Below are 17,390 nucleotides of genomic sequence, written 5' to 3' on the forward strand. Positions count from 1 at the left end.
CTAGAAGGTACTATTTTTTTTAGAACGGTAATTTTGGAATCGAATCCTCTCATTTGCCACTCACACACTCATTAAGAAGAAACTCCTCGCAACCATCGCGCAAAGCATACCCGGAATGCTTTAGGTTAACTGCTTGGTCCGCACAAAGTGAAAGATACCATAGGCACAACCTTGGAGAAACTCCCCTCTTAGTATTTGAACATGCACCTATTTTTTCAAGGATACGAGTCCGAAACCAATTGAGACTTTTTACCACTCAATATATAGTTCGGTGGTAACCTAGAGGGTATAATTTATATCTTCAATTTTTATACTTTCATATCATTTGATCAATCATATATCAAGTTATTACTTAATTAAGGATTGAGTGCAATAAATAAGGATTGAGTGCAATGGAAGATCGAATGTTTGATGATTATTTTGGGCCCCGATGATCGTCTTTCACTTTAGCAATCAAGTGATCAACCACCCCGACCCGGTCTTGATTTTCAATTAGCATAATTCACCTTAGCGCGATGTAAAACCCCTTGGGCAAGATCACAAGTGGGAATCACAAAGGCTCCGGTAAAATGGCAGAGAATCAACAACCCATAAATGAGAGGCCAAGCTCTCTATTTATAGTATTCGAAATATCCGCGGTCTGCGAATTGCTTAAGTGTCCGCGGAAACACAGCGGATTAAACCGCAGTCCTTTATTAGGGACAAAATATAACTGCTGTACTTATTTTCAGCGAATATCTCATAGCTTTGCATTATAGCTCACGCAATTCTGCTTTTGACTTTTAGCAAATAAAATATACATATACAATGCTATGTATATGATCAAGTCCCCCCAGTTTATTATGATACATTTCGCGAAGCAGATGTATCATGATAAACTCTAAAAAATAAAGAAATAATCACTTAAAAGTTTTTGCAAGTGATATTTTATAATTTTCACCACCCATTTATTACCGTTGATGTTATTAAACCCAACGCATAAGAACAACGGTAACTTTCGCAATTCTATCAAATCAAAATGCTGTAACGGCTAGAAAATTACCGTTTACACGTTGCGGTAATTTTAGCCGTTTAAATGTAATCATTACTCTTTCAACTTACTCGCCCTAATTCCAATTATAAATAGCTGAATAACCCGCATAAAAACTTTACGCTTTCTCTCTCAATTACGTGTTTAATCATATTCATCTGATCACACTCGTGCTTTGCAATTGATCAAATCAACCCTTATTACCTTTAATTCATCATCCGTTTTACTTATCTTACTATAAATGGCATCTTCTTTGTCTGCTCATACTCCTGGAGGTTTCGTTTCCTATATGACGGAAGCGAAACTCCGAACCCTGCAGCAGTGGTATCCTCCACTCGCTCAATTTGTTCCCACTGTACCGTCAGTGGATGATCGAGCAAACACTCCCCCTAAGGGGATGATTACTGTGTATGAGGCCGCCATCTCTCAAGGCAACCTACGCTTTCCACTTACCCAATTTTTTCGCAGTGTATGCAAATATTATAAGATCGCTATTGCCCAACTTCATCCAAACGCGATTAACAAAATCGTGTTGTTTGAGATGTATTGTAACGCCATCAACAAACAACTGCTGCTTAACGTTTTTCGCTCATGCAATAGCCTTGTGCTATATGATGCGGGATGGTTCTCTTTCGGCAGTAAGCTTGGCGTAATGACTTCGCCAAAAGACTCGATTGGCAACTGGCGCAGCTCTTTCTTCTTTATCAACAATACCTCGCATGTGGATAGTAGTATACCAAAAAAGTGGTGCACTGAGCTTGATGGCACGCTTAATGACAGGGTCCCACTTGACGATCTTGAATCTGATATTCTAAAAACAATCAAGGGTGCATGTGTAATCCTGCGAACATACTCAAACATACCGCTATACATTGGTAGGGTGTGGATCCAGTAGCCGTGGAGCGACTGCGATGCGCTTTTAATCGACCAAATGAATAATGGTATTTCGCTTAAACTTGTAGCATTATACAATTTTTTGTTTTGTTGTCTTCGCATATCCTAATACGTTTTGATTTTCGCAGTGGTTGAGCTTGACCTTATCATGAGGTCGGCAGATATTAGCAGGATCAGACCTGCTCGCCGCTTAAAAAATGGCAACGGCGAGATTATCCCAATTGATGAACCAATCATCAACACACTTTTCATTCCCGGTGGTGAAGACCGCGGTAAGCGAAAAGCCACGGAAAGTGCGACCACCCCGCGCAAAAGACGCATGCGCACCATTTTTGAACAAGAAGCAAGTAAGCAATTGTTAATTTTTCAATATTTGTTCATTACACCCTTATTATTTTCGCACAGTCTTGCTATATTTGCTTATCTGTTTGTAGTTGTACTTTCAGATTCAACTGGTGAAGCTACACCGCTCTACAATATTACGGGGAGTATCCCCACAGATATTCTTGAAGAGCCTGGCCATGAGGACTTAACAATTCCTTCCGACACAGAAGCTCAAATCAGGAAGAAGGAAAAGAAGAAGAAGAAGAAGAAGATGCGGAAGAAGCCGCATAGGCAGAAAAAGCCAATCGTTTGTACCGCAGGCTTTATAAATTCATTCCCAAATAAACAAAAGATCAATACCGCAAGCTAACATATCCTCAAGCAGAAAGACAACGACTGCACAATTGCTATAATGCAATTTGCCTAGCTGTTGACAACATTGAGCGCTTTACTGAGATTTCGGATGAATATGAAAAGCAAGTCAAAATTGCTACTGCTCATGAAAGGAAAGCGCGAAAGGTTGAGGCACAGCTTAAAATGGCTGCAGAGGAAAACATCCAACTCAAGAAGAGGGCGGAGAAATCCGAAAAAGAATTCGCTCAGCTTGTGAAATATCTGCCGGAATTCGCAGATAAAGTGATGGATTCGCAGCCAGTCACTGAAAAATTTCGAGCATACGCACAAGCATCCAAACTCGCCACATGCTGCGAGTGGCATGACTTATTGTGCAAAGTTGGCGATCTCTCTCAACCTCTCCCCTCAGATATGGCAAGTGAAATATGTGCTACAGATGATGCCCGGGAAGCACTTGCAAGGGCAAAGAAGGAGGTTGAGAAAGTTAGCATACTAGCGTTAGAGGAGCTGGTGCAACAAGAGGGCGTTACTTTTGCAGACATAAAAGCGCTAGAGCTTTAAATTGTCTTAGTTAGATATCAAACACTTATTTCGCAACCCTTAATTACGTTTCTTTTGTAATTATTCGCGCTGTTTCGCGCTTAATACTAGTAACATATTTTCATTCCGTAGTTGCAACTTCTTTTATTTATATAGCGCTTTACTTTATCATATATTCATAATTCAGACTTGCCCTTTGCAATTTCCGCATTCGCTATTGTGCACATAACAAACACGTACTTTATGCGAAATAATCTTTTAATCATTATGAATCTTCTAAGTCCGACAAATCGATCCTTAGGCTATATTTAGCATTGCGAAGCATCTAAGTATTGACAAGATCAAATACTTAGAAAATTTTATCCTTTCGCAATATTTACAATTTAATCACAAGTGGGCAATTTCATCACTTGGCTTTTAACACATTATTTCACAATGCATACTTGCATTATTATAACATTTAAGCAGGCCATGTTTAGCGAAAATCATGCCATTTTACTTAAAGTATCCGTGGATTCGTAATTATATGCTCACAAACATTAACTTAGTGTTATGATATAATGAGTAATTGCATTCTGTAAAATAATCACTACGCGTGGCCATATGCAGTGTTTTCGCTTTGTAAAGAGACAATTACTAACACTGAAATTAACTTTGCTTTATTCATTACTCTTTCGCGATACATAGTGCAAAAAATAAACGCATCTTATCAAACATTGATCAAATTTGACTAAGCAGTCTATCACAACTTTTTCTACTTCAATTGTTCGCATTATTCAGAGTGGATTGAATGCCCTTCAACACCCATGTTTTCACTTTCCATAATCATAGTGCAAAACGGCTCTACTTCCACAGAAGCTAGCGTTCCAATTCCCTTATTAGCAGAACATTTTACCATGCCATGTACAGTAGAAGGGATAGCGCAAAACATGCGCAAAGCAGTGCGCCCAAGTATCATATTGAATCGTGATTGATTTCGCATTATGTACAGATTCAATAAAGCTTGGCTCCTCAACGACTCATCGCGGTCATCAACTAGCTCCATTTGCAATTCCAACTGGCCAACAGGCCAAGTTCACTCTCCTGAGAATCCAGCAAGTGAAACCGCAGTAGGTTTCATCAAAACCTGAATGTTTGCGGGCAGTTTACTAAAACATTGTTCGTACATGACATCTACATTGCTATCAGTGTCCACATGTACCTTCATTATCATAATACCCGTATTTGCAATGTGGCATGAAACCACCACTGGTTTGTCAACATCCGCGGTCAGATTTACAGGAGGAAAAGTAATAGAGGGACATTTCCAACTAACAATCTGCTCAGATATTTGAAGTACTGACATTTCACCTTGCACTTCTACCACATTAATGACCTGGATTCCGCGTTGGTTTTCTTTCTTACTCACCATCTTTACACCCAGATTTTTCACTGCGGGAGCCTTTCGCTCAACCACATTTGGTGCATTTGAGGTATTGGCTTCTGTAGGTATTATAATCGCATTCGCGGTACTTGCAACGTTCTGCGCGACTAAATGGTCCAGCTTACCTTGTTCATATGTCTCCGCGATTAATTCCGCCAAATCTCTACAGCGGTTGGTGTCATGTCCATAATCATCATGGAAAACACAAAACTTTGACAAATCACGCCTACTATTCTCTCCCAAAGGTTACGGATCAGGAAAAGACTTAGCGACCCTTTCTTGCAACAAAATTTCTTTAGGGGTTTTTGTTAGCATCTGAATGATATTGAAGGATTTGTTGTTCCACTTTCGCGTAGAATAACGATCACGGCGGCCATAACCATGGTTATCATGCTGACCCAGAAACCTTTCATTTTGCGGGTAACCACCGCCGTTATTTCTCCGCGGAAATCCAGATCAGCGATAACTATCCATGTTACCATCGCGAAAAGAATCATTGTCATCTCGCCAACTTTTGTCTCTACCCCATCCACATGCAGGGGTTATAGTGCTATCCTCTCCACCCCATAGATAATCATATGATTCTTGCTGAACCTTAGCAAAAGTCTGCGGGACATCTCTTCGCAATCTTCGTACAAGCGTTGGATGTCGCTGCGGATTAATAGCGTGCAAAAAACCAGAGATTTTTTTGTCTTCGTTCAAGCTTGGAATCTTTTGGCACTCATAAATGTACCGCGTGAGTAATGCACTTAAAGTTTCCTTGTTGCCTTGTTTAATATCATGACATTCTATATGCGTCTTTTTCTGCGGCAATAGATTCTGGAACTGCAACAAGAAATTTTCGCGAAGATCAACAAAGCCGATAATACTGTGAGCTTGTAGGCTATGAAACCACTCCCTCACTGACCCTTGCAAAGACATAGGGAAAACTCTACAAGCAACTGGCTCATCTCAGTTATAGGTGCTTACCACCCCTTCAAAGCGTTGCAGAAAATCTAAAGGATCGGTTAAACCTGAGTAAACCAACAATGTTGCCGGCACAATTGGCGAAGAAACAATTGGATAATCAGAAATATGCTGTACAAACTTGTCCGCAGCAGTAGTGATTGCGGTTGCCTTTTTTGTGCGAGTATCTACATTCTCCGCACAAAACTTGGCGATCATATCTTGCAAGAAATTTGGCTGTTTGAACTTATGCTGCATTGACTTTGGCGTAATGCGTTTGAAAGCATCCGCCAAAAAATTTTGAGCATCTTCTCTGCGAATATCATCAGATGCTTCACTTTCATTCCCATGACGAGGGAAAGATGTTGGTGGTTGCCTTCGCTTAACATGTGGAATTTTTACAAATTCTTCCGCATTGTCAGAATCATCAGAAAATTCATTCTCTTCTCTTGGCGCTTTCGCAGTCTTCAAATTATAAACAGAATTTAAGATAACACATTCATCCGCACCATCGCTATCATTATCGCAATGATCAATGACTAAGCGATCAGCTTGTGATCCAGAATCATTCAACGACCGCAAATAAGTTCGCGGCATACGAGTTTCGCGAAAATCTTTTCTAGCTTGCTCAATAGCATTACCAATTACTTTGTCTGCTTTTTCGGCCAAAATCTTTAATCGCTTACCATCAGCGATGGTTTCTTCACGATGTTGCTTCAAATTCCTGCGTGCGACCATTTTTTCAGCAGCAACTTCTAGCTGCGATTCACTAGCATTGTTTGCAGCAGATGTTTTAGCAGTCGGTTCTTGAACCAATTTACCTGCGTTTACATTAGCATTTACTTGCATTGGAAATGACATGACATTCTGCGAATCGATAATCAGTGCATCAGCATTCGCAGACACACCTGTTTGCTTTACGTTTGTCATCACGATAATCAAGCAGATCAACTGATTATGCCTTCGAAGAGCACCTGCAAATCATCACAACAAAAACATGATTGAAATTAAACCGTAAAATTAATTGTTTGATAGCACAAAACAAAAAATTTCGAGTTCATTTGATCAATCCTATATCAAGTTATTACTTAATTAAGGATTGAGTGCAACAATTAAGGATTGAGTGCAATGGAGGATGGGATGTTTGATGATTATTTTGGGCCCCGATGATCGTCTTTCACTTTTGCAATCAAGTGATCAACCACCCCGACCCGGTCTTGATTGTCAATTATCATAATTCACCTTAGCGCGATGTAAAACCCCTTGGGCAAGATCACAAGTGGGAATCACAAAGGCTCCGGCAAAATGGCAGAGAATCAACAACCCATAAATGAGAGGCCAAGCTCTCTATTTATAGTATTCGAAATATCCGCGGTCTGCGAATTGCTTAAGTGTCCGCGGAAACACAGCGGATTAAACCGCAGTCCTTTATTAGCGCGAAAATATAACTGCTGTACTTATTTTCAGCGAATATCTCATAGCTTTGCATTATAGCTCACGCAATTCTGCTTTTGACTTTTAGCAAATAAAATATACATATACAATGCTATGTATATGATCATCATTCACAAGTATACATGTAATTGACTTACTTATATCCTATATACTAGCCACTAGTAACTTAAAACTTTCTTTAAACAGCCTCTATCACCATAAAAAGAAAGGAAAAAAAGTCCTAGTGATTACTGTTACCACAAAACTCTCTTAATTAAAACAAGTTACTACTTTCTTCTTAAGCCATGTTCATAAAGCCCATATCATGTCCATTTGCAGCAACATCATTATAAAAACAATGTCCCAAGAAACTAAATGATGGCATTTGAGGTTCCATTTCTTCTGGTTTCATCTCATCTGGGAACAAGCTTATTGTCTCTGAAACTTCTGAATCACTATAGTATTTCAACACTTCGAATTCGCTCACCGAAGGACTAAGAAACTGCGGGTTGAAGGTACCAATACTATCGGAGCTCGCTTGTGAAGATTTTGGGTGCCAGTTTGTGAGCATCTTTTCAATGTTTTCAGCACTCAATGCATAATTAGCAGTATTAAAGATTACAGGTGGTGGTGGTATGATTTTCGGTTGTTGGTAAACGGGTGGGATGCGGGTTGGATAAGGCGGCAGCGGCTGCTGCTGCTGCCGCCATATTGTGGTGGATTTGTTGTTTAGTGATAAAGCATCTGAAAGAGCTTTTTTAGCCATGTGGATATCAGTTTGAAGCCTTCTTTCCCATTGACCTTTGCCAGTAGCGTTGACTTTTTCTGAGAATGTTGAAACACCATAAGGATGACTTGTTTTGCTAGAATTGTTATTTAACTTATTCAACTTCTTCTTAATATGAGTGTTCCAGTAATTCTTGATGCTGTTATCTGTTCTCTGAGGAAGGTATTTAGCTATTGCTGCCCATCTGATAAAACAAATCGATTAGTGCCCTTAAACATAAAAGATTTCAGTTATTTATTCATATCGGTAAATATTTGTATATGTAACAATTTTTCGGGTCAAAACGTGTAAGTTGGCAGGGACACGCTAACCCTGTGTGCCGTAGCACCCACCAATCCCACCCCGAAAGAGACCTGTGCCGGCAAAGTACCTCCTCCCAGGTACCACAGTGACGGCAAGGCGATTTTTACCCCAGCTAGCTAGACCCCCGAAACACTTCACAAATTTCCCCCCGGAGGGAGAAATAATTCCATGCGGGGCGCCCAGACTGAGAATCGAACTTGTTCCTTTCTTCGGGTCAAAGCTTCCCCCACTGTGGGCCCAGGGATCAAAGGCATCGGGTACCACTGAGCTATAAGCTCGTTGGTATATTGTTAACTGCTGTCTGGCCTTTAACAAAATTTGCAACATTATAAAAATATATTATAAATATATAATAAATATAATGACATGTTGAATTTTTTATTTAATGTCATCAGTTTCTATTTCTTATGATTAATAAGTAACAACAATTTGTTTCACATACGCTATTTTTCTTTTCAGATATACCAAAATTAATTTCACATTTTAAAGTCATATACTTATTAACGTCATTTCCGTAATGTATTTGTGCGCGCACATATTTGTTATATTAGTGTGCGCGCATATTTGTTATATTTGTGTGAACGTATGCGCCTTTATACACATTCGTGTGCACGCATGTTGTGATTGCGCATTCACCTACCTATTTCCAAGAAGTGCTTGCAGATTAATGATCTTCATTTCTTCTTCTTCGGTGAAATTGCCACCCTTAATGCCAGGCCGAAGATAATTCATCCATCTCAGTCTGCAACTCTTACTGCATCGCAACAAACCTAAAGAAACAAAAAATGAATATAAAGTTAATAGCTTGTGAAAAAAAATCATAAAAAAATCAACATTCATTTAAAAGCTGCAAAATACAATAAATACTCAATATTAAATACAATCCCTAATATAAACATTTTTTTAACAAAAATTTAATTATGATATAAAAAAATTATATCATTCCATCGAGACTCATTGCACAATAAATGAGTTTTGATAATCAAAATTATGAACTATTTAATATTACCCGTTTTTGCAGCAACATTTTTCCAGTTTCCAGGACCATGTTCTTGAATATATGAAACAAGATGTATATCTTCTTCAGGTGTCCATGGCCCTTTTTTCAATCCATTTTTCTCACCACACGGTGGCCTTCCCATTTACCTTCTTTGATTTTGTTAGTTTCTTAAATCAATCATAATTTATATTTTATTTCACACTCACTCAAATTGAAAAGGAACAACAAGCTAGTAGAGTTCTTATATGAGCAAGATAAACATTGGACCAATGCTATATATTGGCATATAACTTTATAGAGATTATATATGAATTAATATATCTGGTGACGGTGGTGATGACTTAAATGGTTGAAAAGTCAACTGTGAAATTCAAGTTGGGTAAAAGCTTTTAGATTTTTTGTGAATAAATAAATTTTAAGACCTTAGGTCAATTGTTTTTATGCTTATAGTTAATTATAGTTATAGTTATTAGGGTTCAACTGTTTGTAATAATAATAATAATATATATATATAATATATTACTACTATATAACGTAATATATGCAAGTATTTTCTAGTTACATAATAATTTTTATGTATTTAAATACGTTCTATATTAATTATTCTAAGATAAAAAATACACAGTTTAAGTAAATGTTTCAAAAATATTGTTTCTGTGTACTTTTCAGTTTTACAGTTATTTTTCATTTCTCTTTTAATTTTATCCACATAAATTAAGGACATAATAAAACTTAATCTTCTTATTCTTTTCTATTTATTTACTTATAAGTACATACTTAAGCTTGTGTTCATCCTAAAAACATATTATTAAAATGTTTGAATATTATTGTTGTTATACCTTCAAAACGTTCATACATTAGCAAACCTTAGCAAACCAGTTATTGTTGTTATACCTACAAGTCATTAATATAGTTCATTCAGAATGATTAGCAAACCGATTATTATTTTTTTGTCGTGCAAAATTTAGAATCATTCGAATTTTAAACTATTCATAACTTAATTATTATGTTAAAATGCACCATTAATATAACATAATGTACATTTTTAACAACAATTAATTATTTATAACTTCAGTCTTGTGTTCTTCCATATACTAGCATGGAAAAGTTACAAGAATGGTTATATTCTTACATCTTACCCATAGCCATGGGCTAGTAAAATTTGATATTGAAGACGGTGTATTAATATGATGTGTTAGTTTGTATCGCTACAATCATCATCATGAATTGATGATTATAACTTGTCCATTTTCTATTTATTCATATTTATATAAAAGGTCCAAAGCATTTACTCAAAATAATTAAGTATTGGGTCATGACTAGATGTAACGTTAGGAGTAAATGATTTGTGAACAGTCCAAACAATACTAGTATATAACGGTGGAAAGTTTTTTCTTATTTTTTTTTTTCAAAAATAACAAATACTATATAAAACAAGATCTTCATCGAAAGATGAAATTCTAACCAATACAAAGAATGAGATCTGTTTGTACAATAACCGGCGATTAGTATTGATATGGGGATATGCGAGTCACAGAGATTGAGATTGAGTGATTATGATTTTGGTTTTATTCGTTGGCGATTCCCCGAAGGTAACAATCAGAGGATTGTTTTACGCCACCGAAGCAAATGATATAACATGATTGTGTTCTTATGTGTGTATTTCTTGAATGTGGAATGTTTCCTGCATTCAATTCTATTTATAAGTGGGATGGAGCGGCTTCCTATACCAGCTCGCTAGTTCCCAATAATTTTGGATCACTAGTTGACTTTTCCTTTTGGTAAACCTGCAAAGGAAAGTGAGCCTGTCCCTTTCCTTTGTGGTACAGGCGTGCAGCGAGCTAGGAATAGTTTCGCTAGCCTGACTTTGTAATTGACCGAGGTTTTATGGGCTCTAAGATCACTATTGTTGCTCTGATTCCAGGACCTCGTTCACTGTAGCTAAAGTTTTCCTTCGTTCTATATATTATGGCCAGATCCTCCGAAGCAAACCGCGAAGCTGGTAAACGGGCCGGAGGTGGGGTACACTATCAAGCCCCCCAGTTTAATTTTACGAAGCATTAATATCAACATATGAGCTTCGTTAAGTTAAACTTAGTAATAATTACTTTTGCTGATGTGATTTGACAATTAACTGCACCGTTTAATACTCTTGTCCCCGAAATTACTACTTTACCCTTAATGAGAGAATCTTTTATGTTTTGCTGTTGGGGGTACGATCGTCCAATGGGTTGCGGTTACCGAGAGTGCCCTGCAGTTTGATTTGACGGCCACCTTTCTCTTTTTCTTAAGGTTTTAACGCCTCCTCTTCTCCCTCTCATTTGTGTTAATCTTCCATTTAAACTTTACCTTTTGGAATTCTTTCTTCTTCGCATACCAAGGTACTCACGGTTTTCTTCTTACGTTTTTCTTTTTTGTCTATGTCTAAACGTGGTATTAAGGCCTCTTTTAGCGATGTTAACCCCTCTTTGCTGTCGTATCTGATTGAAATGTTTGGTTTAAAATCTGACGATATGGTTATTCCGGCTAGCAACAAGCACATCTTGAATCCTCCTAAGGGTTGCATTGGCGTGTATACCCAATTGTTCACTGAGTGTAACATTTGGGTTCCTTTCTCTTCTTTCTTTCTCAGCATTTTAGATTACTTTAAAGTGAATATTTATGTTTTTCATCCCTTGGCCGTGAAAAAGGTTATGGCTTTTGAGGTAATGTGTAGGGCTTATGGCGGTGAACCTTCTGTTGATCTATTTCGCCGCTTCTTTCGCACTGGTGATACCGGTGATTGGATTACTGTTCAAAAACGAAAAAGTAGGAGAGGTGCTCCTTCTCCTGTTTATTGCTTCGCTCCCCAATTTCCTGATGTTCGGAATTGGAAGTGTTCTTTTATCTTTTTGAAAAAATCCTTTTTGTTTTCGAAAGATTATCCTTTTGTTTCTGATCCTGAAAGGGCATTTGTTCCTAAAGAATACAAAGATCCTATCCCTTTCATTTCTGAAGATGATGCTTTGTTTAGGAGGATTTGTAACCACCCCATCATTCATTCTACTTACCCAGATGCTATACTTTTTAAGTTAGGGATGGCACCTGAATGGGAAGAGGGTACTGCTACTCCTGTGTTCTTTTATGGGGAGCAGGGTATGTTTCGTTTTTGTTTTTATATATAATTAGTTGCCTTTCTAACTGCTTACACTTATCTGTTGTGCCTTTTATAGAAATGTCTTTGAGGAATGTTGTCAAGGCCCAAGGGTTGAAGGAATATACTGTTGATGTCCAAGCTCGGTTGACTGTTGTTAAGGATGTTGGATCCCCTACATGCTCTGGTTTGATGGAGATATCTAGCAAGCCAAGGGCTGATCATGTCGAAGTGAGTTCGTCAAAGGTTAATACGAAGGAAAAATCGAAGCAAGTAGAAGCTCCCATTGATGTGGATACCCAAGATGACCAACCTCTTGCTTCTCTGGCGACATGCGTTGGGGCCAGGGTGGCACAACGCTACAAAGCTAAAGGTGTGATGAAGCGAAAGGCTTATCCCGATGTTTCTTCTGTGAAAAAGCAAAAGTTCGGCCAACTTCAAGACGAAGCAAGTGATGACATCGTTGCTGCTAACCCTTTGTTTGGTATATTTTGCTTCATTTTTCGCTTTGTTAGTCATTTCTTTTTATTTGTTACTTATTTCTTTGCTTGTTTGCAGATCTGCCTGTGTATTCTGAAGTTCCTGCTCCGAGCAATTGCTTTGATCTCATTGATAGTCTCGTTCCTGATAACTGGGGGAATTCTTTTGCTGATGACATGAAGAGCTTCCATGATGCCTATTCTGTTATCAATTTGTAGGCTACTTCTATAGGTCATATTGCTTCTTCCCTTTTACAGAAGCGTACTGCAGAGCTTGAGTCTTTGAGAGAGCGTCATGTTTTTATGAGTGAGAGGGTTAAGAAGCTTGAGAAGGAGATATTAATGGCTCCTAGTTATGAAGAGGAATTGAAGGTTGCTCGTGATGAGATAATAGGTTTGCAGAGGCAGGTGAAGGTAGGCGAGGTTCAGAAATTAGCCATTGCTGATGAGTTGAAAGACTACAAGAAGCATTGTGAAGTGTTGAAGTCTGATTAATCCCAAGTTGTTTCTCAGGTTATTCCTCATGCTTGTCACCAATTACTAAAGAGTGCAGATTTTGGGCAACTTTTTGGTAATGTGGTGTTGGCTTCAAAAGTTCAGGCTAGGTGTGAAGTGATAGGGGGTTTGGCATCTAAAGGGGTTGTGCAGCTTGCTGAATTTTCCGATTATACTGATCAGGGAAAGGCAATGGTTGACTCTGCTTTTGATGAGCTCGAGCAAGCTGAATTTGATTATGTCAAGACCATCTCAGCCAAGGTGGATGTCAAGCCTAGTGAGCTTTTGAAGACGCTTGCTACTGTTATTCCTGCAGTTCATGATGATGATGAAGAAACTCACCTGGAGGTTCCTGAAGCTATGAGAGAATCGGGAAAGGTTGATGCCCCTGTTAATTAGCTGTTGTCTGTAATCGTTTAAAAACAATTATCATCTTTTATTTGGCTTAGGTGCATGGGCTCTGTCGCCCTTCTTTATTTGAACAATGGTCATGTATGGCATAACTCTAGTTCATTTAATTTAGCATGCTTTTTGTATGTGTTACCATGGATTTTATCCTGCTTGGATGGATAAAAACTCTCTACCTGCAAGATTGTGGTACAATGATCACTTTTAAGGAAAACTTGTTTCCTTACGTCGAGTAGTCCGAAGCATATTTTGCCTCGTTGCTCGGTATAGTGTAGATTATGAAAGGGTTATTTTATGTGCCGATTGTGACAACCCGGAAATTTTCGATCAAATTTAAACTTTATCTTTATATTATTCCGACAAAATAAGCAAAGTTTGTTAAGTTGAATTTCAAAAATTTTAAACTTTGTTCATACATTCATTTAACCTTGACCAAACCCCGACGATTCACGAACCATTATATAATTAAATATGAATGTGTATATATAAGTATAGATATTATATATACTTGAAAACATTATCAAAGTATTAAATGTATAATACTTTACCTGAACGTATTTGCCGACAGAATTAAAAGATGGTACCAAATGATTGGGTTATCAGATACATTGTGTCTAGATTACGGGTCTCTGTTGAGAGGTCCCCTTTGATTTAAGAATTCCGTTCTTTTTAACGATATTCGGAATAATTGGTAAACTTGATTTTCAATAAGAACAAATGTGTCAATTGACGAAGATTAGACAAAAGTTAGTGGAGAACTAGATTCCATAATATTCGACTGATCTATTTTTCAAACGTATGAAAACGATTTCAAAAACTGAGTTATTGTAGTCTGTTATTTATAAAGGTAAATTGATTATATAGTGTTAGTCCCTAAAGAAGCCTAGATCGACCGGTTTGTGAGTTGATTAGTGGGTTCTAGGTATTAGTTAGCAAGAACACTTGAGAGAGAATACAAGAGATATGTAAGTGCAAATGGATAACTAGTTGCATTAGATGTGGGGAGGTTGTTTATATATGACAACCTCCCTAGTTACAAAAGTTACATTGTTACCATGGTAATTACTAGTAAATACAATACAAACAAAGATTAAAACCGTGCACCACTAAACTATTACATAAACATATGTCAACAATCTCCCCCTTGGCATGCGGTTTTCAAAAAATATCACTTCCTAATCATCAGCTTTGGCTAGCACCTTCTGAGGCCTTCTTCTTTGCTTCTTCCTCAGCTTTCATCGCCTTAATCACGTCACTTCCCAGTGTATAGTTCCTTTCATAGTGTTTGGGAAGGATGAACTGTTTGAGGCTGGTGATTTTGTATTCAAATCGTGGAACATATTGAGAACCCGTGAAGTAGTTCTTCTTCTTGTTAATCCCCAACGAAGTATCAAATTGCCTCATGTAAAGCCTGAATTCAAGGAGTTCATTGATGTAATTTGCCATCTCGTTCGTCATCAGCTTTTGATAGTTCCCTATGTTCTCTTTTCGTTTACAAATGTTGAAGAACTTTAGAGCACGCTTGAGGGTTCCATCTGAGTATTTTGGTAGCTCGGATTTGCGAATGAATATGGGTTTTTGATTTTGTTGCGAAAAATGAAGCCTTCTTCAGGGGCGTCCAAGCAATAGCATATCTTGAATTGAGACAAATCCAGAGTGTCGATGGTTTGATTAGGTGCGGAGAGCAGGATCTTCTTTCGAATTGATTCGACACCCAGCTGAAGATCATATTGAGAGGCAAGTTTAATTCTGTCTTTCATGAACCTTCTCACCCTTTCGATTGCCGTTTCGATAACCCAAGTCTTTCTTATTTTGTTTCTCAACCAATTGTATAGGAATAACACATCAACCGGATTGAGTTCAATCAGATCATACTCCGAGAACGTGTAATCTTGGTCATTTGAACGAATCACTCTAAAAAATGGGGTAAACACTCTCTTAGATAGTGACCTACAGAACAAACTGTTTATGACAATAATCAGATTCTCTTTCTGGTCTTCCATATCAAACTCATCACAGTTCTTATAAATCCGCCTTTGATAATGGTACATTATCAACTTGTCCTTGTCATTAAGAAAATCATAACACCCGATTGGTTTGAACCTTTCAGCTACAGGCACGTTTTTGAGTTTATCTTCACCCACGAAGATCCTATAGGCTTGTTCCTCAAGCCAACAGCCCTGTAATACCTCTTCAGATTGGGGTTCACCAAGTTTGATCAGAAGTGATCTGTGTTTGTTGAATTCTCCATGTTGAGGATCGGATGATGTGGATTGATCAGGAGTTGGTTGAGCGGTTGGTTTAGGAAACCTTAGTGTAGGTTCATCGGTGTATTCCTGAGTGACAAATCGATCAAATTCATTTAGTTCTTCCTCGTCCGGAGCTTCTAAGTTTACGTAATTTTCCTTAGTGAATGCTCCTTCAATGACCGTGGTAGGCTGGGGTTTCAAGTTTCTGAAGTACTCTTCCTCTTCTTCTTCAGATTTTGGTATGATAAGCTGTAGTGCGGTTGTGATGATTGATTCAGAGTGTGAGGTGATGGGATCGATGTCGGGACTCGTGTACACCACCATAGCAAGAGTGGTTTCTGCTGAGGTAACCACCACTTCAGACATTTCGATAACGGTTTCTACTTCTTCTTCTTTGACATTAACAAACATAACTTCATCAAAATCATCTTCATCATCAGAGTTTATTGTAATCACATCATGTCCTTCGGGGGCAACATCATCTTCTTCTACTGTGTATTCGATCCCTTCGACCATTCCTTCAGGCACATCAGAGTCATCGATAATTTCTTTTCCTTTTCTGGAAGAGCTAGGTGGAGTTTATGTTTGACTGAAGGTTTGAGTGATATGCACAGTGGATCTTCCTCCGATATTCTCCCCTTCATGTTGGCCGCCGGAATCGGGGTCATCATGTCGCCGGGAGGAAGATGGTTGATCAACTCGATAAGGAACTGGTTCAAGTACAGGAGGGTAGTTCGGGATCAGTTGAAGAGAGTTGAGAAGGCCAAGAATATCTCTTCTGATGTAGTCATCCTCGGAAATATTGACAGAGAGAAGGTGAGCATGAAATTCGTTCTCCCGTTGAAGATAAGTGATGTTTGGTTGATGAGTGACTGACTGAGTGATTGGAGATGATGTCATGATGGGTGGAGATAGTGGTGGTGGTGAAGCATTGAGATCAGGTGGTGGTGATGTGAATCGAGGAGGTGAGGATATGATGGGTCCTGCAAAGAAATATTAGTGAAAACACCCTGAGATTCTTGACGAAACTCAGTTATCACCACTGTTGAGTTGAAGAGCTGAGCAGTGAGGCCTGTTGGAACAGGACTTCCAAGAGATCTTAGAGAGGCAATTTCCGAAGATTTGCATGTCTCTACGCTTGTTATGGCAGTCTGAGCTATAGACACTGAACGTTCGGTATAGGACTGCGCCAAATCCCTACGAGCACTAGACACATTTGCAAACTATTTTTGACGAATCTCATCTAAAGTCGCCGACTCTAACTCATATGAAACAGATGTTTGTGCATCTGAGTGGCTTCCTAGTGTTTGTGGAGGGCTAACGTTTTCTTTTTGCCCTATCTCTCTCCCGGTCCGCACATCCTCTCTTGATTTTTCAACCACGCCCTCATTTCCATCCTTATCACTCCAATCAATATCATGAAAAACCTTCTAGAGTTGTTCAGAGGTTACTTTCTTTGACTTGGTTTTCTTTTTAAGCCTAGAATCACCCCTCAATTCTTTTCCCCTCAGACTTTCTTTTCGTTGACCCTCGCTTGCTAAACCACTCATCGGGTGTCCTATCAGCTCCTTGGGCAGGTTCCCCGGGTGGTA

At 38.4% G+C, this 17,390-nt stretch overlaps 1 protein-coding gene across 1 annotated transcript; it reads right to left on the bottom strand.

The window, feature by feature from the left end:
• Positions 1-7,128: 7,128 nt before the first annotated feature.
• Positions 7,129-9,209, bottom strand: LOC139872892 (myb-related protein 306-like). The gene is made up of 3 exons (XM_071860828.1): positions 9,044-9,209; positions 8,675-8,804; positions 7,129-7,915 (listed from the first exon to the last, which is right to left on the bottom strand). The coding sequence occupies exons 1-3, from the start codon at positions 9,174-9,176 to the stop codon at positions 7,243-7,245; spliced, it is 936 nt and encodes a 311-aa protein (XP_071716929.1). The 5' UTR covers positions 9,177-9,209; the 3' UTR covers positions 7,129-7,242.
• Positions 9,210-17,390: the final 8,181 nt, after the last annotated feature.

The sequence above is a fragment of the Rutidosis leptorrhynchoides genome, chromosome 10 (genome assembly GCF_046630445.1).
Source record: "Rutidosis leptorrhynchoides isolate AG116_Rl617_1_P2 chromosome 10, CSIRO_AGI_Rlap_v1, whole genome shotgun sequence".
In the NCBI taxonomy this organism is placed as follows: Eukaryota; Viridiplantae; Streptophyta; class Magnoliopsida; order Asterales; family Asteraceae; genus Rutidosis; species Rutidosis leptorrhynchoides.

What these genes read in the sequence shown, in the direction of transcription:
- LOC139872892 (XM_071860828.1), bottom strand. Translation starts at nt 9,176, where the DNA reads ATGGGAAGGCCACCGTGTGGTGAGAAAAATGGATTGAAAAAAGGGCCA. An exon ending in AAATGTTGCTGCAAAAACGG is followed by an intron (nt 8,805 to 9,043) that starts GTAATATTAAAT and finishes TTGTTTCTTTAG; the next exon opens with GTTTGTTGCGATGCAGTAAG. An exon ending in CAAGCACTTCTTGGAAATAG is followed by an intron (nt 7,916 to 8,674) that starts GTAGGTGAATGC and finishes TTGTTTTATCAG; the next exon opens with ATGGGCAGCAATAGCTAAAT.